The 11,919-nt window shown below is 32.9% G+C and overlaps 1 protein-coding gene across 1 annotated transcript; it reads right to left on the minus strand.

Annotated features, from left to right (window-relative positions):
• Positions 1 to 3,353: 3,353 nt before the first annotated feature.
• LOC132636629 (zinc finger protein CONSTANS-LIKE 12-like) lies at positions 3,354 to 7,524 on the minus strand. Its single transcript, XM_060353582.1, has 4 exons — positions 6,632 to 7,524; positions 5,755 to 5,979; positions 4,421 to 4,773; positions 3,354 to 3,845 (listed from the first exon to the last, which is right to left on the minus strand). Exons 1-4 carry the CDS (start codon positions 7,193 to 7,195, stop codon positions 3,719 to 3,721), a joined length of 1,269 nt encoding a protein of 422 aa, XP_060209565.1. The 5' UTR covers positions 7,196 to 7,524; the 3' UTR covers positions 3,354 to 3,718.
• Between the last annotated feature and the right edge of the window lie 4,395 nt (positions 7,525 to 11,919).

Raw genomic sequence — 11,919 nt, forward strand, 5'->3', positions numbered from 1 at the left:
AATAAAAGAAATTCATGAATTAATCAGTTTCATATTTCGTGTAATATTAAGAGCGATCAAAGTATCACAAATTATCCAAGAAAAATATAGATTTTGCATCGACTTATAATAAGATCAATTTAAAAATGATATTAATGAAATTAACTTCAGAATTAAATAAAAAAAATGCAAACATATATGTCCCATAGCAGATATGATTGAGTATGATGCATTTAGATTGATAATTGATTAAGAGGCTTTAATTAGTTACTTATAATATAATATCAACAAGAAGATAGTTTGATTTTCTTGTTTGCACATGTGTATTGTCTAATCTATGAGAATCAAGCTTTTCCCCTTCACTAAACGCATATAATTTCAATTGGCACAAATATAAGGCTCAATGTGAAGAACTGGAGAAGCATGAATAAAGCTAATCGCTCTACATAAGAGGTTTTCACAAATTCTAAAGATCTTATAGTAGTTGAATGTAGCTCGCTTGCCCAACTCCAAAGTCCTCACCCACGTTTTAGTAACTTTCCCATTCCTCATTTCCTTTTGCATGATCACATACAATCACTCCCACAAATCATATACACAGTTTACACAGGAACATATGTGGTATTGTAGTTGGGGGTTCAATTGAACCCCTAACTTTCAGCGCGGAGTATAAATTTATGTGTACAAATTAAAGATAAGCGATTTGAGGGGCAAAAATTGAAGAGCACCCCGAAATAGGAGCAATCCGCGCCAAAAACCCCCGCCTAACACTATATTCCAATTTTTCCTTCACAAATAAGTATTTTGTAACAATTCGTTTAACCTACTTATTACAAATATCAAAAAAAAAATATGACTAATTTACCCTTACTAATATTATCTTTTGTTCAATAATTTTCTTAATATTAAAAACCGAAAACCATTACCGGAAGGTTCTCTCTAATCAGCAAACACTGTTGCATTCCTCCTTCCTATGAAATCGGTGGAAGAATTACCTTTAATGATGACGTATTAATGTTTCTTTCCTTTTGTGCTGGATATATGACTTCTCACTGACTTCAGATTTAATTTAAATTAACAAATGATAAAGTGGGCTTGCTATGACAAAAAAAAAAAAAAAAACTGAAAGAGTATTATTCTGAACAAAACCAAAGGTTTAACAGGAGGGCAGGTTTAAAATAGGTAACAATACCAAAGGTTTAACAGGGCATATCTGCAGGAAAAACAAAAATAGCTTTCCTTCATAGTCCATTGCTCACAACTTCCATTGAGGGAATATACTAGCATATATTATTTTATTTTATTTTAACTAGCAAAAATCTTATTGCCATCGGTAGAAGGGGTAAATATCTCAAAAGGTCATTGAACTTTGAGAAATTATGTAGTAAAGTCATTGAACTTTGCTACATATCAATAAAATCACTCAACGTTAGCCTATTATCTCATAAAATCACTCAGCTACATATGTCATAAAAAAAAATCTGACATGACAATATTAATTAATTATTTTATGTCATGTAGACGTGGGCTCCACAATAAAATAAAATAAATCCATCTTTATCAGAGGGTCATGGTTAGGGCTGGGCATAAATATCGAACACTGAAAAACCGAACCGAACCAAACCGAAACTTCAACAAACCGAACCGAACTAGTTTGGTTCGGTGTTTGGTGTCCACCGTAAAAAAAACGAAACCGAAATAGCTGAATCGAAGTTTGATAAAACCGAACCGAAAACCCGAACGCGCACCGAAATTTAATACATTACCCAGAAAAAAATTAAAATAGTTCAGGCCCATTAAGTTTAAAGCAAAAAAAAACCAATTGTAATAAGTCCTCTTTTGCATTTGTATCCCTAATTTTCCACTTCAATTGAGAAAATCAAATATCCTTAACAAAGAAAGGTAACTAGGATGTGTCTTTAGGATTAATGTATGTCCTTTATGTGTTTTCTTAATTATTCTTACGGTATGTATATAACACCTAGTAATCTTATATCATGATTATAGTTTTCTGTTCTTGTATATCCTGTTTGTTTGATTTTGATTTCAATTTATCAGTTTTATGTTTTATTCCTTTTGAGAATATGAATTAGTGTCAATGGAATCGCTTCTAATATTATATCAAAAAAATCAAAATTGAAAAAACTGAAACCGAACCGAACCGAACTTTAAAAAACCGAAACCGAAAGAACCGAACCGAACTAGTTTGGTTCGGTGTTCGGTGTCCACCTTCAAAAAACCGAACCCGAAATAGCCAAACCGAAGTTTGATAAAACCGAACCGAAAAACCGAACACCCACCCCTAGTCATGGTAGATGAATTGGTCAAAATATACATAAATATTCATTGATTCCTTTTTGCATTACGTTAGAAGTTTTCTTTGTGTTAATGAAATTCAACAATCGATAAATATACATACCAAAATAATTCACCTATGCACACTGTAATTTCTCAGAAAAAGAAATTCAACTGATCACCCTTAAGACTTGAGGTCCAATGTGGCTTTGCCATTGTGCGCTGAATTAAAGCTATTGTATTATAGTCTCTCCATTTTAATTTATGTGGCATTACTTCTTCTTTTTTTTTTAAGTTTGTTCTAAAGAGTATGTTGTGCTTTGGATGAGGGTCAATCCATATGCAAAGATATGGATTTATTTTATTTTATTGTGTCGCCCACGTCTACATGGTATAAAATAATTAATTAATATTGCTATGTTAGATTTTTTTGATGACATGTGTAGTTGAGTGATTTTATGAGATAATAGGCCAAAGTTGAGTGATTTTACTGATATGTAGCAAAGTTCAATGACTTTACTACATAATTTCTTAAAGTTCAATGACCTTTTGAGATATTTACCCCAGTAGAAGATTACATTTGAAGGAGGAGGGATAGACCATATCTTCTTAAGAGATTGGGTACATTGTAAACCAACCATTTGAATGAGCAAAATTGAGAGTTCTAACTACAATCACCAATAGCACTAAGGGAAGGGAAGGGAAGGTGTCATGGGGGATCATAGTACAAGTACATAGGGAAGGGAATATACTAACATATGCTTTGTAAAAACTAAAACTTCACTTGGACTAAACCCTGTCTTGAATTGCATGACTGCCTGGTATAAATGCTTAAGCTTTTAAAAAAAAAGTATATTTTTATTGATGTACTAAGCACGTAAAAGTGCTTTTTGATAACCAATAACGATGAGACTTGGATTCATGACGTCTTTCTGCTTTGTGGCCATATTGAATCGTTTGACCAATTCATCTAAAAATTTAAAGCTTTAGAGAATGTACACGTTCAACACCTTGTAGTTTGCAGGTAACTCAGAGGATGCATCCATCTCATTGAGGCTTGCTGTCATAACTGAGTCGGATTGAGAGACACAGTCAACATGACAATTTTTTTAGCTCTAGCACTAGAGCATAAACTTTTCCGACTAGTCATAAAGGAATTTGATGGTTCAAGTATCTTTGTACTGAGATACCTTAACAATTAGACAAGTTCTGACAATGTAGAAGGGGCCAAAATTAGCTTTCTTAGCTCACTTATTTATCCCTTATTACTAATTTAAAAAAAATCGTAGCTCGGCGCACAGAGACAACTTTATTGTTGCTCCAAGGGTATATAATATAGATAGTTGACCCTGATGAAAGCATTATTGGGTGATTACATGAGTCGATCGAACCCGTGAATAAGTCACGTGGAAACAACTTGATCGTTGCTCCAAGGCTCAACTTCTCACATATCCGTTGTTCCTAATGGATCATAATCATAAGCTTCCCCAGCCTTAACAAATCTGCCTTTAACGCGTCTTCTGGTATCTGCCCTGGCCTTACGCGAAGCATATCTTATTTGCTTATTGAACCTACAAATTGTGAAGTGTGAATATTAATATTGATGAATGTCAATTAAAGGCAAAAAAATCATGATTTGCAACAAAAAAAAAAAAAAAAACTCCTTGTGAAAATAATCACTTGGCTAATCAACATAATGGAAAATCTCAGATTGGTAATGATGCAAGAATGATTTTGAAAGCTTTAAACATAGTAAGTTTAGGTTCATTTATGGGTATTATCTATGGAAACAGGATCAACAAAATTCCCCTTATTCGGATAAGACATTTATTGGAAGCACTGGCAGATTTTTATCTGGGTAATGCAAAGTTTGAAGGGTCAGTATCAAGACAAGTTCGGAATGTTGACTGAGTGTAGACTAGTGCGTTCAAGCTGAACTTAGCTTCCCACAAACTACATCAAAAGTGAAATCCTATACTTCAAGTACAATGAGGAGATTGATTGAACTTTATATCATACCTTACTTAGTCTTCGACTGGAACTGAATTCTCTAAAGCTTAAATAGAAGTACTCGAGATAACGAAACCTTAGGTGCAATAAGCATGTATATGACAGATAAAACATGAAACAGAACGGATCTACTTACGTTCTGGTTTTCTTTTTTTCATTATATCGCATCTTAGCTTCATTCCTTGCCCGTAGACTACTAGTTTTTGATGGCCAACCCCATGGCGATTCATCTGTCAAAAAGAGTGGTGACAATCCGCAATCTTGATAGTCGGTTCCTGCACTACTTTCTCCGGTGATGTTGGAGAGTGACAACGACCTTGAATGAACTGGTGCTGGTGGAAATGTTAAGCCGATATTTCTGTTGCAACTGGGATTCATAAGCATGAAATTAGCAGTGGCACTCACTGTCTGCAGCAATTTTTCGGAACTAGCACCTCCAGCCTCTTGTGAAGACTGAAATCCAATGCATTCATGCTGTCCAGATGATGCCTAAAAAAATATAACAAGCACATTTTTAAATTACAGTTTATGAAACAATCTTAAAACATGCACTCTTGTACTATGTTGCTTAGATCCTCCAAAAACACTGCGCACTCGTGTAGGATCCTTCAAAAATCTGACAGTATTTTTGAAGAGTTCGAGTAACATATAAGTGTGGCAAAATTAGAGCCCATTTGGATTGGATTATTTTAGGTGCTTTTAAGCCAAAATAGTTTTTAAGTACTTTTATAGTTCTTGGGTAAGATAAAAAAAATACTTTCAGCACTTGTTTTTAAGCCAAAATAACAAAAATAAGTCGTAGTCATAAGTTATAAGCTCATTCAGACACGCTTAGCCCATGAAAACATGACACGCCCAACTCGTTCAAGTTTGGGCAGGTCATTTATCAGCCCCATTTCAGCTCATCTAAATATTTGGTTAATATGTAGCTAAGATTGGACTAATATGTAGCCACATTGACCCATAGAAATGTTTTCAAAAAGACATTTTTTTTGATATGTTATGTGTAGCCATAATTAAAAAAAAAATAGTTTCATTAGGTATTTTAAAAGTTATAAAAGAACAAACAAAGAAATTAAAATTTAGTAAGAATAAGGCGGGTTGGGTTATGCCCACTTTTTAGCCCATTTTAGCTTAACTCATTTTAGCCCGAAGTAACATTTGGGTCATTTATTTACTCAGCTCATTTTGACCCATCCAAATCAAGCCCAACCGGCCCATTTGACACCCCTACACAAAAAGGTTGCAGCATCCGTGTAGGATCCTTGAAAAATGCATAGTTTTTGAAGGATCCAACAAGGTTGACAGTCAACATAGCTCTTGTATCATATTCAAGAACAGAACAATATAAAATAAGATTGATGTTGATTGTGTTAGTGATAAAATCTACCTGTGTAATTCATTTGGTAGACTTTCTTAAAACTCTTCTTAAGAAGTTATAGCACAAACACGTATGGGTCTAAGAAGTACCTCTAGAGCAGTTTCAACATGACTATTAGAGCCAGTGGCAGATAATTTTTTCTCCAAGACTAGGCAATCCAATCCCCGCTCTTCACTATGATAACTTGAATGACTTTGTTGTAAGCTGCTAAAAATCTTGTAACTAGAATCGGAACTCAATTCGTCCAAATCAACACCTTTCGCGATATCATCACCTCCATGAACTCCAAGATCTTTAATAGTGCTACTACTTTGCTGCACTTAAAGCAAATAAGAAAAGCACCATTAGTGCATATCAACACTTTTTGCAATCAGGCATGAGTTTTCTTCTAGCAATAGCGGAGTCAGAAATTCTAATAAGGGGATTCAAAAGAATTCAAGAATGACATACTTGGGATTCGAACTGCAACCTAAACAATTTGTTGAGCTACCTTTTCCACTACATTAATAGCTATATATGCAAAAAATTACTTTCACCCTATTTGCAGAGTATAATTTCCGGCACAGGAAAATCAGTTGAACCCCTTTCAGACCATGTGGTCTGTACCTTTTTCCTAGCGTTGATAGTGATACAAGAACAAATACAATTAAAAGCTTCCATTATGTTAAGATTCAACAATTTACATATATATAAAAGTTAGTTCCACCCAATTTGCATGGTCTAGTTCCCGACGTTGGAAAATCAATTGAACCCCTTTCAAACCATGAGGCTCCACCCCTTCCTCCTAGCATTGATAGTGATAGCTGTGTTGTTTGGACTCTCCAAAAATGCTCTAGCACCCCCTATCGGATCCTCCAGAAGTACACTGCTTTTTGAGGATCCAGCACACACTCGAAAATATGTTTGAAGAATCCGAGCAGCATAAGATACTAGAACAAAATACAATTAAAAGGAAGGCATCCTAACCTTAGTGATGTTAGATCCCTCTGAGAAGAAAGGTGTTTGATCTGTGTTGTAACTTGTCATGAATGTTGGGCTTAAAGGAATTGCTGGAGTTGGAATGGTCCATGGTTCAAACTTCATACAAGAAGCTAACTCATTGAGTCTACTAGCCACCACTGAACTATTATTCTCATTGACACTCAATGAGCTAGAAGTATGAAAGCTGCTAGGATTTGTAACATTATTATCATTATTAGCCCTTTGATCATCAAAAGCTACAGACAAAATCTTTGTCATTAACTCAGCTGGAGAAGGACAGCCACTATAAGAATCCAACTTCTGGTGTTGATGGCCTGACTCATTTTCGCTCGAATCGCAGTTTTCACATAGGCACATTTGGTTATTTGTGCAACGCACAATTGCAGGCTCTGAACTGCAGTTGCCACAAATAAGCGAACGAGTGTGCTTTCGAGATAAACAATTTGCTGAATGCACATTTCCATCACAATGCAAGCAAAGTTTAGCTGCATCTGATTTACAGTATACCACTGCCCTGTCCACCCCACATACCTCGCACAGAGGCTCCATACGCTCAAGATCAATCAACTGTGCCTCAACTGTCCCAGATTAAACTGACACATTAAAGATCAATCAACTATACCTCAATTATCCCAGAATTAAACTGTCACGTTAACGATCAATCAACTATACCTCAATCGTCCTGAATTAAACTGACACATTAACGACCAACCAGCTGTACCTCAATTGTCTAAGCTAAAAACTAGTAACATCATTAACCAACATCAAGAAATTGGTAAGTCATGGATTTGATCAATGAGAGGCGTTTATTGAGCTAGGATGGCTATGGCTTATATTATATTAGAGAAGTGAACAAACAAAAAGACCTAGAAGACCTAGGCACATGTTTTATATTCTTGATTTATTGTTGCTATTTCTGTTTCATTGGAAGTTTCTGTGACAGTTGTATTTATTCACATGTTTTTTGATTTTCACGTGGAGAAATGTGAGATATAAAAGTGATATGGTTGTGATCATATGCAATCAGAATCAGCTGCCTGCTTAAAAATAGCCTCGTGACTCGCTCTGTGTTTGTCGGGCGTATTTTTTAGTAAATAAGTGCAAGAAAGAGGGTTATCAACTAAGTGTTCGCGGATTAAATTATTCTTGAATTATAATTTTGGAAGAATTTATCTCACTTGGGAGGTGAGATAAAATAATCTCAAGTGTGACGGGATAATGTGGGATATCCAGAATTTAAAATTTATACTGTTTTTGGTTGACTAGGATAAATCTATACCGTCAATCAAACACAATATAAATTTAATCACAAACTTAGTCCTGAATAGGGGTGTTCACGGATAGGGGTATTCACGGTACGGTTTGGATCGGTTTTTGGTCAAAACTAAAACCAAAACAACTTAATCGGTTTCTAAATATTAAAACCAAACCAACGCAAGTATAATATACATTTACCGCTTTGGTTGTTATCGGTTTTTGTTCGGTTATTCGATTTTTAACAATACATAATAATATACTCTATCCTTCTTTTTTCTACTATTATTTCTTCACGTTAAACAAACAAATAAAGTGACAAATTTTTATTAGGTAAATTTAACATCATTTCGTTAAAATATACTCAGAAAGAGTCAAATATATTTAACTATACAGTGTCTTATGATATATTCTATGTAAGTTAGAATACTCAAAAACTAAAGATTCTTGAAACTTTATCTTCCTATGGCACAAGAAAGATTAGCTAATCCTTATGGAAGAAAAAGATGTGATTAAACTTCGTGAATTTCATGGTAACTCCGATCTAATTTAATATATTATTTATATACATAATTATAAAAATTATGTATATAATCTATCGGTTCGGTCCGGTTTTTTCTTTGATTTTATTTGAATAAAACCAAAACCAAACTAAATATTATCGGTTTTTAAAAATCTAAAACCAAACCAACCCAAACCCAAAAAAGTGTCGATTTATTTAACCGGTTTGGTTCGGATTTCGATTTGGATCGATCTTTTACCAAACTATGAACACCCCTAGTCTCGGATATCCCACCTTATACCGGAAACCAAACATAGTAAAAATTTAATCACAAACTTAGTCCTAAATCCCACATCCGCATACCAAACAACCCCTATGTGTTTGCCACGTCATCGAGGAAATTACAGCAAAGAGCGTGAGCTCCCTATGTGGCTCACATGATGCACGTGGCAATGACACGTCAACCTGTGACCTTTTATGGTCAACGAGGTCTCCTCCCTTCAACATGGCTATGCTGTGAGCCCCTTAATTTCCGTTAGGCTTTTACTTTATTTTTGAGCAATGCTAATAAATTAGGGAATCAACTAAATTCTACAAGAAATTTCTCAAGATTTCTCAAATTTGAAGTTTTGAAATATGGAGGTTTGATACACTCATTCGAACTTTGTTATATAAAATTTGATTGAACGTGCATTCAGACGTCATTTAAGTATCTTCATTAAACCTTTTCGTTGATGATCTTGTTGGTTTTCGAGATGCTATTTATTGCAGAAGAGTTGGAATTAATACGAATACTTAATCTTGTATGGATAGAATTTGTTTGAGTCGCTCAGCTATATATGACTCCAAGAAACATCTAATATTGAAAAAATAATTACTACGTAGTATGAAACTATAATACTATTGTCCTATAAACAATAACTAGCAGTACGGTTATAATATCAACAAACTAAATGGTAAGGATCAGTAAGGTTTTTTTTACCACAAAAGCTAGTACTAGGGGTGTACATGGACCGGGTTGGTTCGGGTTTTTTAAAGACCAAACCAAACCAATTGCATCGGGTTTTTAAATTTATAAACTAAACCAAACCAATAAAAGTCGGGTTTTTTTAACCTCGGGGTTTCTCTGTTTTTTCGGGTTTTTTTCTGATAAAGTCTTCATACAAAACATATAACTTGTACTTCAAATATTTCCTTAGTCCTAGTAACATACGACTATCTAATTAAGATATTTATTAAGAAAATAACACAAAACGTGAGATGAGAAATGAAATTGTACTAAAATATTCGACGAAAATTTTTTAGTGAAATTGCATAAAATAAAATGATCATAATCTAAAAGTACTAAGTCATGCTACAATAAATACGGCTAATTTATAAGACATGTAGAAAATGATCATAATCTAAAAGTATTAATTCATGCTAAAATAAGTACAGTAATATGTATTAATTACATGACTAGATATTAAAGGAAAAAATAAAATTAAGTTATATATTTTCACTTTCTAAATTAATATAAAACTAAATAATAGATATCAACATTATTGTCATTCTAGTGTTAGATATGAATTACTTTTGTTAGCATTAGTATTGATTTGATATTTGTTGAGTTTTATTTGAGTTATTAATATCATTGGGCTATCAAATTTGTTGGATCATTCAAAATTCTAATTCTAAGCTTGAAATAATATGTTAAAAGATAAAAAACTATGAAAAAGTTAAAGAAACATTTATAAATTACATTATAAATAAATATTTTAATGTATAAAATATGTTTGAAATTTTATAAATATAATGTCGGGTTGGTTTGATTCGGTTTGACTTTTTTTAGTTAAAACCAAATCAAACCAATAGTGTTCGGGTTTTTCTTTTTAAAACCAAACCAAGTCAAACCAAATTACTAGTCGGGTTTTTTCTCGATTTGATTCGGATTATCGATTTGGTGCGGTTTGTCGGTTTGCTTTGTACACCCCTAGCTAGTACAATATAATGGACATAAGAAATGATATTTAAAACAGTAACTAAGCGAAAATAAATTAAAAGACACATAATGTTTGGCATGAATGTCGATTTTCCACAACAATTTTGACCAGTTATCTATTATATCAGGACGAGTCATTAGTAATAACATTTTTATGAGCAGCCAGTTGGAGTAAGAGATTAAAGATGATGTAGAGGCAGATGGAAAGAGTTTCCGGTGCTACAAATCAGGACGGTTTCAATTCAACTCGTAACTTTCCACGCAAACATAAATTTATGTGAAAAAATTGTTAAAATTATAATAAATAATAGCCATGAATTCATAACTTTAAAATATGATGGGTTCAATATTAAGAATCTAAAAAAAAAATTAAACCCACATATATATATATAATTGAAATCCTAAATCCGCTTCTCATACACATGTTAAAGTATGATTGTCATCATCCAATTTTGTTTTATCTTCAATTCTTTGACTAAGGAAAGTTGTTAGGTATCTTTTATAGAGTATGTTCTTTCACTCACTGCTCTCAAGCTTCTTCTTGGATAATTTTTCTGTTACATCCATCCGAGAATACTTTTTCACATATAATACCATGTACAATTGAGATGGGAAGAAAGATTCATTATGATGTTGACACCAAATTACCATTACTAAAATATATATTTTTATTTATTTTTATTACTATTGTTTATTTTATAAATTTCTCTTTATGTGCTTAAAATTTGATAGACAAATCAATGTTTATCAAGATAATTGGTGACGTAGGTGGGAGTTTTCGAGGAATTATTTTATAATTATCTAATACGCTAGTAAATTTTATTTTATTTTTGAATCGCAAGTACATAAAATTTAAATTATTTAATTAGTTGAGGTATATATGTGTAAGATGACATAAATAAATGTCATTTAAGGTGCAGTTTTTTTTTTTTTTCATTCATGAACGGTATGGGCAAATGCAAGGATCCTACGCTGCTTCTCGGTTACTGCATAATAGTGCTTTTCGAATCTATAACAATTTTGAAGTATAATATTTAGAAGAAGTTCTAGATTTTCAAATATGAAAAGGGAGGTTAAATCAAACGTGTTGGTGACACGATTTGAAAACATTCGCAAATTACTATTATTGCAAATTTGAAGAAGTGAGTCTTGATTTTCGAACGTAAAAAACAAATAATCAAATGAGTTTGTTGGAAAAGGTTGAAAACATTGATAAATCACCGTTAGTGTAAGCTTGAAAGAGTGAGTCTTGAATTTTGAATATGAAAATCAAATTTAAATCAAGTAGATATTTTTGCAAAAACTTGAAATATTGATAGTAATAAAAATTGATAGTTCAAACTTCATAAAAATTACTTTTCATTTCAAAACAATATTTCTAAGACTTCAATCATACATGTTTAAATTTAACAAGCCAACTAATATGCCAAACTTTATATTCCGTCCTTTCCAAAATACTTGTCCCCTCTGCTTTTCAAAAGTCAACTCATATAAATTTCCACCAACATTTTAAGATAATTTCAAACTTATTTCAAA

The sequence above is a fragment of the Lycium barbarum genome, chromosome 4 (genome assembly GCF_019175385.1).
Source record: "Lycium barbarum isolate Lr01 chromosome 4, ASM1917538v2, whole genome shotgun sequence".
NCBI lineage: Eukaryota > Viridiplantae > Streptophyta > Magnoliopsida > Solanales > Solanaceae > Lycium > Lycium barbarum.